The following is a 17570-nucleotide window of genomic DNA, read 5'->3' as shown; positions in this document are numbered from 1 at the left end:
GTCAGCATATGAAAGACAAACGTTTGAATTTCCAGTTGCCATGCCAAACTTCAGTTACCTAGTCTAGCATTAATAACTCAAATACTTGTTAAAGTCCATACTGTAACTGCATAGAAAAATGCAAGATTTTTATGTATAGATATATATATACACACACAGCAGAAACACAGCTAGTTTCTATAAACTGTTCCAGAGATTTTAAAAAATGCCAAACTTCATCCCAACTGGAAGCACATATCTGGCCACAAGCCTATGCCTCAGTGCAAGCCTCGTTAGAGTTAACATAGTTTTGACCTGTTTTGCAGATACACCATAAAGCTTTCCTAGTGTTTTTAAAACTTTACTTATACATAACTTACCACAATCAGAAAAAAAAAAAAAAAAAAGAAAATCTGGAATAAGAGGCTTTTTCCCTTCTTCCCCTTATTTGTGTCCATCACGCAAAGGGTCAGCAGCTTCCCTGTCAGAGCTGCAATCCCGATAGCTTTGCGTTTAAAGAGAGGTAGCCTGTAGTCTTTCAGCCTCATATTGCAATCTGTGCTGCCATCACACAAAGTGAAGGAGGTCTGGTCTAGCTGCACTGAACACGAGACACAGCAAATACCATAGTTGGTTTAGTAGGTAACCTTCCTTCTGAATCAACAATCACTGCATCAGCATAGTGCAAAAGGAGATACCACTTTTAGAACAAAAAATACCCACTGAGATCAAAGGAGTTCATGCCATTGTTTGCATGATCAAATGTCTTAAAAACTTGATATCCTGCCATTATTTCTAAATAAGCAGTTGTACTTTTATCTGCCACCAGCATCTGAGATTCAGAACCAGGATTTCAACACCAAACTCTTTGCTGCAGGATAGCAGGTTGCCTCATCTTTCCATATCAGAACTTCCAGAGGCAACCAACTCCTCTCATTACCGAGCCTAACACTAAGCAGGATCTTCGCCAAATCCCTTCAGCTGTGGACATGTCCCAGGAGGGTGGCACTTGTAAGTTATTTCAAAAAACCTCATGAAATAAATACGAGACTGTGCAATAAATTTGATCAAGCTGTGACTATACCCAAGGAAAAAGTAAAGCATGCAGAAGACTTTGTAGGGTAGCAATGGAAGGAAATCTGAATTAGCCAGGAAATTGCTCTAACCTAAGGATCTTCCAAGCAGTATTAATAACTGTTAATAAAAATAAAAAAAAAAAAGTGATGGAAAAAAATATCTTTTATTGACCAAAATCTAGTTTCCATTTTTGAGGAAGAAAATGATTACTGCCTTGACAAAGTAAGACCTAACAACCACTTTATCAACCTGCAGAACATGAGATTACTGAAAAAAATTATGAACTCTATATAACATGAAGGAGCAATGTCTTTATCTTCTTCAAGAACCTTAAACAGGACAAGACAAATCCAGATGAATCGAAAGGCAGTCACCCATGAAAACCAAAGTGTACCTATTGTTTAGGCTTCCAGTGAAGGTCATCCAGTAGATACTACACGGACTTTGGAGCAGCTATGATGAACTTAAATTCTGTTTCATGGTATCAGTGCTGCTTGCAACTATTGAAAGGAAATGTCACTGGTGATCCCAACTAAAGCAGCACAACCTGTAAGACTACAGCTATGAAAGTTTTTTTCTACCATATCAGAAAGCGATAACAAACCCAGAATTTTTCCTTCATAAAACTCTTAAGGTTGAAGATTAAATAATCCCTAGGACTTCTGGACCTGAGACAAAGCAGCAAAAAATGAACATTTTAAGAACTAACCCTTTAAAGCAATTAAATGCAATATTGTGATAGGCCACAACCAAAGAGTTAACAGCACCAGTCACAAAGACGTATCTTATCAATGAATCACATGAAGCCTTACAAACAAGTTTGTCCTGTTAGGTGGATCTCTGGGAACTAATGAAAGGCATAAGTAGGGGTGGTTATTTCAATATCAGCAGTTCAAATCTTTCCACCTGTTCCTTCCTCCTAAACACATGAAGTGACTGATCTCTTAAGAAAGCATGAACATCCTCCTTTTTTCATTCATACCATATCAGATCAAAGACTGATCCAGGTCAGCATCTTGCTTCCAGCAGTGGCAGCCATGAAGACACACAACAAAGACTAAGGACAGGACAACCATACATAATACTCCCTCCTGCTACCATCCTCACTCCAGCTACCTTCGATTCAGATTACTTCCTGAGACAGATGTGATATTGTGTACTTAATATTCCTCAGTAGACTCCTCTTCAAGGTAACTCACCAGTATCCCCCTGAGCCCATCCAGACTTTCAGCAAGAAGATTTTAGCTTGAGATCTATGGAGTTTCATAAGCCTGTGAACATGGCAACATTTAAGGTTTAACTCCTTGCATCAGCAATTTTGATGAGATGCACATACAGAGTGCTTTGATTAATCCTTCTCAAAGAAAACTCAGAGTCCATTGTGGAAGAAAATAAAGTTTCAGACTGTCAGCAAAATAGGTTTTTAAATTTCTTCAAGTTTTGTAAGATGGTGCACTACAATTCTCTAAAGTACCTTCTTTAGTTTAGGTGAGGCTGCATTTCAAATTTGCAATTATTCTAAGGTTTGTCTGAACAAACATTGTTATTCATAATACACACACAAAGAACCTGAACAGCAATGAACTTCCCAATCTTTTCTATTGATTTTTATAGTAAAGTAGTAGAATATATTAGCTAGCAGACAAAATGAAGCTAAAAAGCTCTGATTAACAGCTAGCCAACTATCACACAAAACCAACTTTACTAGTTTTAAGAACCAACCCTTTCATACTGTTAAATCCTACCTACTTCATAGCTCCGAGAATGACAGAGAGTGGGTGGAGAGTTTCTCAAAATGTAAGGAAAACCTTGGCATTTTAGACCAAAGGTCTGTTTGCTGCCTTAGCCAGTAGGACAGACATAGAAAAAAAAAAAAAAAAAGATGCAATCACATAGTATCTCAAGTTGGAAGGGATCCCTAAGCACCATCAAGTCCAACTCCCTCCTCCTCGCTGGATGACCTAAAATTAAACCATATGACTAAGAGTATCATCCAGATGCTCCTTGAACTCTGACAGGCTTGGTGCTGTGACCACTTCCTTGGGGACCCTGTTCCAGTGACTGATTGCTCTCTCAGTGAAGAACCTTTTCCTCATGTCCAGTCTGAATTGTCCCTGATGCAGCTTCATTCCATTTCTTTGTGTTCTGTCACTGGTCACCAGAGAGAGATCAGCATCTCCCCCTGCACTGCCTCCCTTAAGGAAGTCATAGTCCGTGATGAGGTCGCTCCTCAGTCTTCTCTCCAAGGTTAACTAACAAAGTGACCTCATCCACTCCTCGTAAGTCCTGCCCTCAAGGCCTTTCAACATCTGGTCACCTTTCTCTGGACACACTAATACTTTGATGTCCTTCTTACATTGAGGTACCCAAAACTGCACCCAGTACTCAAGGTAGGGTCGCACCAATGCAGTGGAGAGTACAATAAACAGGATACATAGAGAATGAATCTTCCTTGCCTTCATGTACCTCCCAGTTCTTGGTAATCAACAGTTCATTATTCCTAGCCCTGACTGGTATCCATACCATTACACTCAACAGCTCCTCCTGGATCTGGTCTTTGTGAATTTGCATGATTCATTTCAGAACTCATTGACTCACTTGTATTTTACAACATCCAGTAGCAACAATGTCCACAATTTAGCTACATAAAAAAATACTGTCTTTGCTTCAGATTTTGCCTCTGAATTTCATTTAGCGGCACCTAGATTGCACCTGTATCGCCACCTCAAACTGAGAATCAGTTATAATCCATACATATAAAATCTAAACAAGCGCAACAGTGGGTTCAATCGAGGTTGGAGCCAGACAGAGCAAGTGCACAAACACTCTGCATTAGACCATGCAAGACGTGATCTTGTACTCTAACAGTACCAACAAGACATGGTACTGCTAAAAGAAACAAAAATAGCCTTGAACTTCAGACATCTAATTTCCATTAGATTCCTATCCCCGCTTTTATTTCCTGTCTCACCCCTCCTGCAACAACTTACCTAGTGATACTGGATACATGACAAAAAAAGTTGTCCTCAGTTTGCCACTAAGCACTACTCTTACTCCAAATCCCATGACTTGTCCACTCAATATGTTCATGAACGCTGGACTTTGACAATATAAACTGCTACAGAATGGCAGCTGCCATGAAAAATGAAACAGTATGAGTCAACACTGACATCTGGCTAGTGAAAAACTTCACTTTCACATTAGGTTCTCCAAATGCAGTGAAACAAAATCCCACCAAAACCCACAAAAAAAGCAAGTAAAACATGATGGAATGCCATGATACAGTGCACGAACAAAGTAATTGTAGTATTTTCTTGTTCTGGAGGTTTGACTTGCAACCTTAGCTTTTTTTAAAGCTATAATTTTAAAGAAGCATATTGAAATGCTCTGCAAAATGTACAAGTTTTCATCAGCTTTGAGTAGCGGGGTGGCACTAGATGATCTTCTAAAGTTCCCTTCCAATCTCAGTGATTCTTCGAATCTCAGATACCGCTTTAACAGACCAAACCTCTCTTGGAATTAAATTCTATTTCAGTTGTCAAGAAGAGTCAGTTTTAAGAAGAGAAGTGCAAACAGAAGCAGAGATGGCACTAAAATCCAAAGATATTTTTTTTTCACAAGTCAGTAGGAAAGGAAATTAAAATGCAGAATACCAAAATACTACAGATACAGAGAAGGAGGGCAAATTTAGATATTAACTGTACAGTACATTCTAAACAATGTGGTTTATCTAGGCTGTTAGATTATCCAGATCTTAATTCTTAAATGGAATTAGTTAAAACTTGCTTCTAGTAGATTTAAGAACATCTTCCAAAAAAAGAAAATACTCCCTGGGAAACAACCATGCTAATCTGCAAAGCATGGTCATTTCATTACTTACTGATTTCTACAATTTTATTTGATTTTTCATCATCCCTGTAGAATAGGGGTGGAATAATTTTACAGTGTGTTTTAAATAATAACAAACAATGAAAAACTGAACTGCCTCCAGAAAAGGCAAAGTAAACGTATATTTGCCTTGAAATGGTGAAAGTACATATGAATATAATTACCTATGTACAAGGCATTAAACTTCATACAGGAAAAAGCAGCCACCAAAGTGGCAATTTGACCTATTTTAGGGTATTTATGCAGTAAAGAAAAAGGCCTAAGGAATAAAAGTGCAGCAGTGGTTTCCAGTGGTTGCAGTAGTGTACGGATATAAACAAAGCCTGTGGAAAAAGGTAATTAATATATGTAAGAGTTCCAACAAATGCAGCTGAAAAAAAATTATTTTCAGGAACATAGTATCTGCTTTCAGGTCTGAGGCAGCAAGTTCAAGTTAAATACAGGCAACAAGATGCAAAGGAAAAAACGGGAAAGCAGAATGCTGTCATAACATAGTCATCTAATGTTACATAAGCAAACTGTAGCCTCTGTGCCCCGCATGAGCTAATGACTTCATCCCTCCTTTACTGAAAGTCCACACGCTACCACACAGGTAAGAAATATCCTTCTCCCTCCAGTCATTTCTGTGATTAACCCAATTCAGTTCAGGACAGGGTTTCACAACGGAAAGCCTTCTCCAGCAATAATAGGAATACAAGTATATTCTTGTACCATTCCGTTCTCATTTCTTCTTACCCTTGAGCCCTGCATGTCAGCTCCTTGATCGTGAGGGCATACAACCACAGGGACTGTGCTGTGAACCACGCCACCACATCAAAGAACAAGTTCAGCTTTTAAGAAGGCCAGCCAGAACAAAACAAACAAACAAATGAAATAATCAAGGGACAATTTAAAACAGAACACTCAGATGCAAGTTATGTTAGTGTCATACAGCCTTCTATTAATTTTACGCATATTGCAGATGAAGCCTGGTTTGCAGAGTCTGAAAGAAAGCAGCGTATGTGGCCTGGCAACCTAGGGAAACTTCTTGTCCTTGGCTGAGCTTGTAAATCATTCAAAAGGTCTACATCGTTTGTTTTCCAGAAGATAGGTAGTTACTGTAAACAGTCAAAAGCACCCTTCTATGATATGTGTTCTTTATTTGGAGGACAGAAGGGATTTGTCCTCATTACCTTTAGGCCAAGGCAGACCACGATAGCAAAATCAAGTGCTGTCCAAAACTCAGTGTCAATTCAATCACCTCCAGGGATGAAGTCACCTGCTAAAATGCTTCTAAAATAAGATTACTGCTGTCACTTTCCATCTCACAAATACACTAGACATTACCAAAGAGATCAGACAGAACTCTGTCTGTTAACAGTGACATTCCCTTACCAGAAGCATCAGACAGTTACTGTGGCCCAGGTGTATCTCAGAAGGTATCTTACAGATAGAGAAGCATTTCAGTCATTCAAGTCTAGGGCTTGAGAAAAGAGTACAATTCTGAACTTTATTTTATTGCTGAGATACTAAATTTGTCTCAGGTACATAGAAGTCTTCAAATCCTGCCAACAAACTTTTCTTAAATCTAAGAAAGATTTTTACCCCTGGTTTAATCCCATGTAAAAACTTTGCTAGTCACTGCCATGTAGAGAAGAGCACAAAATCCTATGATGGTGCCTGGTATCAGCAATCCATACCCTTTGGGGACCGAAGCTGAGGAGCCAAAGAAGAGGGGATTGTAACAGCAGCTTATATATCTCAAATTCTCACTGACAGGCCCGACTGCCCTTCCAGATGTAAGAGTTGGCAGTATATCTAGAAGCTGTATTCATCCTGACCAGTTTTCAGTGAGATGTCCAAAACAAAGGCTACCAGCTGTGTAGGCCTTTAAAATTACCTGGTGAAGGTAACATATCATTTGGCACAACAGCTAGCTTTGATTTTTTGAAAGTGTATATATAACTACATACATATATATGCATGTATATGCTAAGATCTAATGGTCTTTCTCCAACTCAGGATGTGTAGTCAGATCTCTGGAGGACTAGAAATATACTCTCCAGGGCAGCTCCAGGAAGAGGCAGCTCTCAAGTTTTCAACAATTAGCAGAAAGCATGGAACATCTCTGTAGCTGGGATGATACTGATACATCTAAGTTGAGAGCAAGAGAGACAAAATACTCCTTTGTTTTCTATCAAAAGATCTGCTGATCGAAGGCGTCTATAATTCAGGCTGAGAGCATGAAGAGGTGAAAATACAGGCTTGTTTATTTTACTGGAGAAGTCTTCCGTATTGCACTCCAATAATAATACATCCAAAACAGGTTCAGCAAGGTTTGACACAGTATGTTCATTTGGTGCTAATTTGCTGATGTTTTGCTCATACCAGTGCAAAGGACAGTACCTCGCTGGGTGCTTGTGTCACTAACCCAACCAGTACAGAAACTTTTCCAAAGAAATTATAAAGAAAAAATGATTCTCTACAGAAGGAGCACAGAGAAAACACTACTGAAGGTCAGCATCTTTTAATTTAGCAGCCACTGTTTACATAAAAAGATGACACGGTGACAGTAAAAGATAACCAAAACATGCAAGTTTTTCTAGCCTAAGTGAATTGTATACACATGAAACAACAGCATAAGATTTGAAAAAGCAATATGCAAGAAAGTGTAACATATGGCAGTGCTCCAAGAACAAATGGCTGGTCAATTATTGCCAGTGTGTAATCAACAGTGTATAGAATTAGCGTAGTGTCTCCTGATCCTTACAGAAATTATTTGTCTTTCTGAAATTTTTGGTCAAATCAAGGGCTTATCTTTCAGATATACACTGATCACTGTTCGTAAAAAAGACTATGCTAAGTGCAGTCACTGCTTAATGAAGTGGACTGACAATAATTTGTGATATATTTAGAACAAGTCCAAGATGCATTTTCTCATGGTAAATGAGATCTCCCTGCCGCAAAAAAAAAATACTGCTTAGATACCAGAAAGGTATTTTAATTTCTCATATTCAGTAGAGTGTGTGTGTATACATCTATATATAGTTTTGTTTTCCACTATGATTACGTAAAGTACTTCAAAACCATGTTTCCCGTACTAATTGCAAACCCTATTTACTAGACAACAATTTTGATCTGGAGTTCACAGTTTCTTAAACCTAGAGCCTACAGTTTATTCCAAAATCAAGTTCTCATACAGAGCACGTTCATGAGATTTGAATCACTTGTTTCAACTCATCTGGTAAGCCTATAAACTAGCTACATAGTGAAGGGGAATAAAAAAGTTAAGTATAGAGGTATATGAATCATGCCTATTTATTAGTCATCCTAATTAATACCTGCAAATTATTCTGCAATAAAGTTATTTTAACAAATTGGAGAACACAGACATATGTCAGTTACTGGGACAATTGCAGAGTTTACTGTCAAGCAATTCTAGTAATTATTTAAATTGGTGATTAGAGATCACATCAGCTGAGATATTTTAGAATTCCTTGAAATTCCAGTATGGAAATTTACCATGTATAATTACATTACTGAGAAATAGCCATACAGTAAATGAATATGCAGATCTCTTCATTTAGCAACCAAAATGCATCTAAATTTAATAACTCATCTGTTTACACTGTTCATGCTGTTTGCAGAAGGCCATTAGCCTTAATTTTCAACTTGTTTTCTAGTAAAAAAAGTCAGATCTGTAAGAAAGGAGTGAGATTGAACTTCAAAAAAAATGGCAGTATTAAAATAGCTTTTTAGGGTGCTTAGCACAAAGAGATTACAGCCTATGACCATGGTTCCCAGCAATGCTTCTTAAACACTGTCAATTTGATTTCTCAAATAAAGTCAACATGAAAATAAGAAAATCCTTTTAAAGTAAGATTTTTCACATAAGTCTCCCATAAAAATGTTTTTGTAAAGTCTTGTGCTTTTTCTTGTTGGTACTAGTTATAGACAAAGCACAGATAGTAGTTTTAAGCTTATTAGCAGAATTACCCAAGTCACACTATGACCATTTCTTGCTGTACTTAAACTGAACAGATGTCGAGCAGAGGCACACCTCTTTTCAGAAACTTTTGCCATCATTTTTAATACAAGCCTAGTTGGTCAAAGTTCTAACGTATTTTTAAATAGGCCTTCAGTAATGCACACATATTAATGATAGCAATAATCTAACACATCTTAGGCTAGGAAACCCCACAGACAAAGCCATTTTAAAAACTAAAGCCCTTCCTTTTGTTTAAGAAGAAACAGAAGTCCACCAGGGGAGTAGATCTTCCTTTAAATAACCAGAGAAAATGCTTTGTTTTTCATCTTGCAGAAGGAAGCTGAAATATACAGCATAACTCAGAAAAAAACATAGCATAGTTCAGGAAGAAGTATTTACCGTACTATATTAATCATTGAAAGAGTTCCCTGTAGCAATTACAAAACAAACTATAAGATATTGAACCTAAGAAAATATAAAACATGGTCAAAGAAATAGTAAAGCTAGAAAGGAAGACATAAAATTTGATGGAGTAAATGAAAAAAAAATTCAAATCTAAAGAATGGTTATAACAAGACAAGAATTTAAACTTAGGTACTTCAAATTTTCCCAGACATTCATGGCTTGCAGTGCCTATAGCAGGTATGTGAGTAAGCACATAGCGCTGCTCTCAAAGAGATAAATACAAAGGTAAGATACAGAGGGTAACAATATCCCACTCCAGAGCAAACCACACAATTCTCCTTGGGCACAGAAGCAATAGCTCCCATGTTAAAATGTTCAGATCCTACACAGTTACTTATGTAGAATCATGCCCAAGATGAAAGATAATTTCACACCACTCAAAGGAAAAAAGTTATTTAGCTAGGGAAAACTTGGGTATAGCATATGGCAGAAACTTGTGCAGCTGGGACACTTTCTTCCTGTTCTAAGTTTTGGAGAAGACAGAGAATCCAATGACAACATAAGAGTCTTCATAGCTCAGACTTCCTTAAGCAAAACAAAACAAAACTCCATTTTTAAACCTTGAAAGAAGGTGGCAATAAAATTACTCCAACTAACACAGTGAAGAAAAACCCAGTGTTCCAGTCCTCTTGATATTCTCAACCAACAGGTGTTTTCAGAGCATTTTCTGCAGAAAAGCAGTATCTATCCAGACCGATAGCTTTTGACTGACTGTCAAAAAAACCCACAAAACAAAGCAAGCTACATTAGAAAACCATAAGAATCAGTTCTCAGGTACAGGTTAAAAGTTTCTCAACTTTTCAAGGAAAGCTTTAAAACGTGCTGATAATAGAACTAGAAGTATTAAAATGCTATCTATTTTTCCACTGATTCATCCATGAATGGACACTGGCTCACAGGATTAGAACTGTTTTCAGTTTTAAATAGAGGATTTAAATTTTCATCTGTGGGATTCGTAAAACACTGTTTCAGTAAAGCACTCTATGATTAGATGGATGAAGGTCAAATATAAATAAATTTCCCACTCTTCAATTCAGACCTTTGAGAAAAACATACAGACTAAATAAGTATATGCAATTCCCGGCAGCCAACATAATAGTTTCTGAAAGTACTCCATCATTTTCCTAAATTTGATTTCCACTAAATCAGAGCCAAACTGACCAAACAGTCCAACTGAACGCTGTTTTAATTACCCCATGAAAAAGGTCTGGACTTACAATATCCACAATGTCCAGAAATTACATCAGTAACAGTCTGTGTCTAACATCTCAAACTGCAGCACTCATTTGATGAAGCACTAAGCAGTAGCACAAAGAAAATGGAAAGAATCCTCCCTACAACATTAGTCCCTTAGCCATTATTTTGACATTAAAGGAATACAGTAATTGGCACATTTCTGTCACTATGTATAAGCATCAGAAGATTTGCAAAATAACCAGTCTACTGAATCTGTGTCCGCTATTCCCTTGATAAACAGAAAAGGCTGGGCTCTTGAGGATTGTTTCTGTCAGAAACACAAGACTGATACTGTGTCCTTTTCATGAAAGAAGACAATCACCTGTCTACACCTTGAAGAAAAAGTAGATCCTCATCAATTCCTGAAAGGAGTGGTATTTGTAAATAAAGGCAGGTTAGAAACTGTATAAAAATATTTAAGTGATTACCTCTCCTATAAAGACAACCATAACACAATCCAGTTTTTCTTCAGGAGACAGCTTATCAATAAGGGAGTGGAGAGTTTCTGTAAGGTAAGACTTGACTTTTCTTTTCACTGTAGGAATTCCCATTACAATGGAAACTGAAATCAAACAAACCAGAAATGTACTTTCAGTGATTTCATACACACGATAGAAAACAATAATCTTACCTCACAATGAAGCATTGCTTAAGAAAGGCAAAGAGTTGAATGATAGAGAAAACAGTACTTAAGAATAGTTTAAAAATATACCGCCCATCATCGGGAGCATGATCAACATGATCACCACCAACACTGAGCAAACACAGCAAAAAAAGAAACAAAAAATTAATCCTAGACCTTCCAGATTATTGCATAGGCATGGTGAGTTGACCCTGGCTGGATGCCAGGTGCCCACCAAAGCTGCTCTATCGCTCCCCTCCTCAGCTGGGCCGGGGGGAGAAAATAGAATGAAAAGCTCGTGGGTCAGGGTAAGGGCAGGGAGATCACTCACCAATTACCATCACAGACAAAACAGACTTGACATGGGAAAAAATTAATTTACTGCCAATCAAATCAGCGTAGGATAATGAGAAATAAACCCAAACCTTAAAAGCACCTTTCCCCACCCCGCCCTTCTTCCCGGGCCCAACCTCACTCCCGGTTTCTCTCCCTCCGCCCGCGGGCCGGCGGACGGGGCTGGGGCTGGGGGGTCCCTCAGGCGGTCCCTGCCGCCCCTGCCCCTCGGGGGAGGCTCCCCACACTCTGCCCTGCTCCAGCCCGGGGTCCCTCCCACGGGAGCGGCTCCTCCGCGACCTTCCCCCGCGGGAGCCCTTCCCCCGGGCTGCAGCTCTTCACGCACCGCCCCGGCCGGGCCCCCCCGCGGTGCCGCCCTTCAGGCCCGGCCGGCTCCAGCCCGGGCCCCCCGCGGGGTCACAGGCCCCGAACCTGCCCCGGCCCGGGCTCCCCCCCGCGGGGCCACAGGCCCTGCCAGGAGCTGCTCCGGCCGGGCTGCCCGCGGGTCGCAGCCTCCCTCGGGCACCCCCTGCCCCGGCCTGGGGTCCCCCGCGGGCTGCGGGGGGGGATCTGCTCCCCCGTTCGCCGCCATGGGCCGGGGGCACGGCCTGCCCCAGCGGGGGCTTCGCCGGGGGCTGCCGGGGCGTCTCTGCTGGGCGCCTGGAGCCCCCCCCTGCCCCTCCTGCCCGGCCGGGGGGCTGCAGGGTGCTGCGCTCACACCTCCTCGCCCCTCTCTCCGGCTGGGGTCGGCTTTCCCACTTTTTAAACACGCTGTCCCAGAGGCGCTGCCACCATCACTGCTGGGCTCGGCCTTGGCCGGCGGCGGGTCCATCTCGGGGCCGGCTGGCATCGGCTCCATCGGACACGGGGGAAGCTTCTGGCAGCTTCTCACAGAAGCCACCCCTGTAGCCCCCCCCACTACCCAAACCTTGTCATGCAAACGCAATACAATGGGTAATAATCAAAAACCATGGTATTAACCAGATAAGGTGCTCCCACACTTTTAAGTTAGCGATTAAACTCCCTAACTTAGTTTTATTTTCAAACTGGTATAACTATTCTTCACAGCTCAAGTATTTAACTTCTCAGAAGTCATCTTTAAAAAATTACATTGCTGAAAAACTCTAGTTCTTTCCTTGCACCCAGTTTGGGACCTTCTAGAAAAAACAAGTCCAGATCATCAGCATTGCCGAGAAATTCCTCACTGAAACCTCTTATCCTCATTAAAAGCATCTCAAATACAAAGCAATCTGGCCACAGCAACAACGTTACCACCACCCTCTCCTGTTCCTTAACTTTCCCATAGCCTTTGTTCTGCACCCCATCCCGTACCCAGGGCTGGTTACCTACTAGGCACACAGCAGGCAGCAGCAGGAACACAGTTAAAGGATAAAGTAGACTTCATGAAGTCAGCACCGGCGTTCTGAGCCATTTATGTGAAATAATTTACCATACCACAAATATATAAAACCAAACAACTATTAAAAAAGTTGTTTATCCTTCCTTGCAGAGCCTGCTTTGCCTAGCAACTACAAATTAGCAAGCTCTGAAATTTTAAAAAGCACTCAAAAAGCACAGTGACCAGGAAAGGGGAAGACGGGAAAATAATTTTAACTCAGAATTTCCTCTCTCTTTTTAATTAAATAAACCTAATTCCAATTTCTGTTTTATAATTTCAAACTTCTGTCATATTCTCAGTGGGATATAATACAGGCTTCACTTAAAACAATAAGGGGATATGAGCCTTTTCCTTCCTGATTAACAACGTTGAAATAAATGGTGTCTACAGTCATAAAAATAACCCTATGGCTTGAGCCCACACATTTGTCACACTGGCAAGCCTTCTGTTAAAAGAAGGAGCAACCAAACTCACTGAAATAATGAAAAAAATACAGGCCAGGAGTAACTAATGCTTCTTTCAAAAGTAAGCAGGACAAAAGAAAAAAAAGAAAAGTCTAGTGGACAGTCACACAAGCCATTCAAGTCAGATGGCACACAGAGAAACAAGGATTCATTGGTGGGGCCTTCAAGCTTAAAGACATATACATACACACATGCTTTGAGGTGTATCAGCTTGGTTAGGCTTTATGGTGTTTATTTTCTAGAGATCCAGGAGTGGGACTCCATGGAGCTATCCTATTGACCAAAGCTCAGAATTTGTGAGGATTAGGTGGGAAAAAAAAAAGGGGTGGTGGGGGGTGGTGCAGGCAGGGTGGGAGGAGAATCAACACTATCGTAGCACAACACTGATATTTTTTTTTCCCCTCCAATGAATCTCCACATTTTATTGATGCAACAATACCTGATAATCCTAGTTCTTCCAAATCTAAGATAGAAATTGAAATATATTGTTCAAAAAACCAGAAACATCAACTCTAAAATAATTATATCCATGCATGGTTGCCTCACAGATCTGAAAAGCCAAAGGGACATATGTCCATTAGCAGTTCAGAATCTGTAAAGCTTGAGCTTTGTTCCCTTCTACTTAATTACAAAAAAATTAATCTGAACCAAGTGCTTCTTAGTATGTACCTTAATATGGCATGGAGTGTGATTGAGATTATACAGAAAAGAGCAAAGCTGAAGCCAAACTCCTTTATATTGGATTTAGTGCTAATTCTAAGAGATACCAATACCACACAAGTTAAATGAGGTGTCCTTGACCTGCCAAGTAATACAGTAAATTACATTACTACAACTAGGAAGTCCTCCAGAGAGAAAACAGAGTATCAGCATACCTCCTGTCCTTCCAAGGCCAATCTGCACAGAAGGTTGAAGGCTTCCTTCATTTTTCAACAAATGAGGCAAATGGTAATAGATATTTGGCACTTGAAGAGATTTTCTACTTGTTAGCTCTTTTAACAATTTCAGCGTCTCATCTGCAAAGATACATGAAATCAGTAATGCAGAAAACAAAAAATATTAAGTTTTATGCAGTGGTAAATAGTACAAAATTCCAAGCATGGTCCCAACTGAAAAACAGAAGAAATGATGCATTTTACTGAGGCATTATATCTTATGTACAAAGGAAGTCTTTCCTTATTTTAATTTTTTAAATAAATGGTGGCCATGATTATCTTGCACTGAGTAACCTTGCTACAGATATAGTTAATAATTACCTGATCACACAGACTTAGTGTGTAAACACAGAAGTACAGAATGCCTCATTTATTTAGGGGTTTGGGGTTTTGTTTTAGTTTTTTTCCAATGAATCAAAATGGGAGGCTTATTTACCTAGATTATTTTTTACTTACGTTTACCATTACCATGTAGTGACGCTACTGCAAATGACTTTTCAAAGCTACAAATACATATTGGAATACACTGAACATACAGATACAAAACAAAAATAGCACTAAATATACAATTGAGATTTTGAGTATTTCTGCAATAAAATAAATGCTAACATGAATTTAATTTAGTACATTAAAGTACTTAAAATAATTCTTGCACTTTCCAAAGTAACTGCCTCTCAGGATGTCCAGGTGGTTCTCAAAGCTGCAAATAACAGTTTTAAAATTCCCCTACTGTGCGTGTTAATTTTCTTACATCAAGTGTGAAAACAACTCTTATTTCAAGTGACAGATATGACAGCATATGGATCTTTGATAACTTACGGGGCTTATATCAAGTTAAGTAAAAAACTGTACTTAAAGTTTCTGAGAAAACTGAATTGTTAAGAAGTGAGAAAAGAAATGCCATAAATGTCGTTCCTTTCAGATTCTGAGTATAGTTTCTACAAAGATAGAAGGGTTTTGTTGTAGGTTTTGGTTAGGTTTGTTTGGGCTTTTTTAATATTTATTTTTGGGTGAAACTGAATTCCTAACCACTTAGAATTTTGAAAAAGCTTTGTAAATTGATGCCGTAAGTAAAGATGCTTATCTTGATAAGATTCCAATATAGGTATATTTTACTTTCCCTGCTAATATTTCCTTTAGCTTCACCTGCAAAAGCTGGACTAAAAATTCTGTTGAAGTATGACAGCTCTTTGTATAAATGAATAATGATCTACATAAAACAATTTGGAACTCTCTCAGTTTCAAAGATAGCAAATACTATACAGTATCCTGTATAATTAAGTATATTAAACTTAATAAAAACCTGTCTAATACTAAGTTCTGAGCACAAAAGCTCAGAAATTCAGACTTCAGCTGATTTCCCATCATGGCTCCACATAGAAAAAAAGAGGATGCCCTAGGTGGGATCCAGACACGACAGTATGTTAAAAATGTGAATCAGTAATTTTAGATGCTTCAGAAGAGAATAACTCCCTATTATAAGAGAATAACTATATTGCCTACAAACTCACTCACTCATTTTTGGAAAAAAAATATGGTAATAACTTCATCATAAATCCAGTATCAAAATTACTTGACTTCCTCTATGCTTGTTTGCTTTAACAAAACATACACATAGAATATGAAGACAAAAGTCACAAGACTATGTTAATCCATATGATTCCTGGAGATCCAGGGAACTATGGAGCTCAGTCAGGCTGGATAACCCATTCATGTCAGACACAGCAATTCACCGTTAATATCAGCACCGAGGGCTTATAACTGTAACAACCACCACTACTACCACTCCACCCCGAAAAATTTTATAGAAAATAGTAATGCATATCACAAATGCAAGTAGACGACAGATTCAAAAAGCCTGATCAAGCTTTTGATTTGCAAAGTTATTTGGATTTATATTCCTCAATAGGCCAATACAGTGAAATTTCTGCAACCTATCAAATCAGACCTCTTGCCAAAAAGTTTATATTTATTTGGTATTCATTTTCCATCTAGAAAAATCAGAGTGACTAAAGCAGTAATAGTGTGATTTTAAAAGTTAACTTCAATAATTTGGTGAGTAGTGCAAAGGCAATCTCTAATATTACCAAACACAGCTCTTCGTAAACTTGAGCATCAGCCTCCAAAATGCATAAAAACTTGTAAGGAAGATTTCACCAGTTTTCAATAGCTGGTGATTAACTGGTAAAGGGCACTACTTGTATATTTTACAAATCATAATACCTTAGTCTGTATGGTTTTACACCTTCCAGCAGACTTTTAAACATACTTTAACTGCTTCGAGTTCATCCATTTCTTCTCTTTACTCAACTTTCCACTCAAGCCCTATTTAAAAAGTGATGTAAATTATTGCCAAAATATATTAAATATGTTAAATAAGTAGCTAGAGGTTCCAAACTTTGGAAGCTAGGTGTGGAATAAGTATTCAGTCCCTAAAGCCATAAGAATGAAGAGTGGGTGCATGACTAAGAATAGAAATTGGAAAAAGCAAAAGCCAAAAAATTCCCCACTAGATACAACATATTACACATTCTTTATTTGCACTGCTGAACAGTTTCATTTGCCTTTCTTCATATTAATTTCTTATCCTATAGTAATAAAAGAGATATTGGTATTGCAGTTACAAAAAATATCTCAATCACAGTATGTACCTGAAAAATTATTCATTGCATTCTTACTCCCATTTGTTTCTGCTACTGCACGCCTGAACTGCTCCAAGATAGCATTCAGCTCAGAAGAGCGTTGCAGAGTGCGATGCTCAGCTATACGAAGACGTTCCTTCAAAGCATGAAATTCCCGTTGATATGCAATCAACTTTTCTAGAGAAAAAAAAGATGATTCTGGTTATTTTTGGAAACAAACACAGACAGAGCCAATGAGGGTCAGGGACTGCTCAGCTAAGCAGGATCTGAAATCCAACCAAAAAGGGCACAGTCCAGTGCAATCCCACCTGAGTTAGGTACCTTAGCATTTGCACAGCATACAGAGAAAAGTGAGCTGCACCAGACAGGGATGCAAAGCGGGCATTGAGGGGGGTACGCCCTTCACTGCAGCCACAGACAGGGGCAACCTACGAGTCCCCATTACTCAGCACCACAAGGCCATTCTGAATCCTTTCTTGGAACAGATGCCCACAAACGTTTTCCTTTAAGAAGCAGGACTGGTGCCTTACAAAAGTACAGGTTATGGCTTTGGAAAGCCCCCT

General features: G+C 39.1%; 1 protein-coding gene and 1 long non-coding RNA gene across 7 annotated transcripts in view; one reads left to right on the top strand and one right to left on the bottom strand.

Annotated features, from left to right (window-relative positions):
- The window catches only part of LOC308059664, a 253715-nt gene that overhangs the window by 29972 nt on the left and 206173 nt on the right, over positions 1–17570 (top strand). The gene's annotated exons all lie outside the window — the stretch shown is intronic.
- Positions 1–17570, bottom strand: part of MGAT4A (alpha-1,3-mannosyl-glycoprotein 4-beta-N-acetylglucosaminyltransferase A) — an 83096-nt gene that overhangs the window by 35079 nt on the left and 30447 nt on the right. For all 6 annotated transcript variants that reach the window (XM_080377319.1, XM_080377321.1, XM_080377320.1 and 3 more), the window contains 3 exons: positions 17017–17184; positions 14306–14446; positions 11041–11174 (listed from right to left, as the gene is read on the bottom strand). In XM_080377319.1, coding sequence (XP_080233445.1) covers positions 11041–11174; positions 14306–14446; positions 17017–17184 — 443 coding nt within the window. The remainder of the gene's footprint in view (positions 1–11040; positions 11175–14305; positions 14447–17016; positions 17185–17570) is intronic.

The sequence above is a fragment of the Falco punctatus genome, assembly GCF_963210335.1.
Source record: "Falco punctatus genome assembly, chromosome: 2".
NCBI classification, from domain to species: Eukaryota; Metazoa; Chordata; class Aves; order Falconiformes; family Falconidae; genus Falco; species Falco punctatus.
Note: the sequence above shows the minus strand (reverse complement) of the source record. Positions and strands in the feature narration are given on the sequence as shown.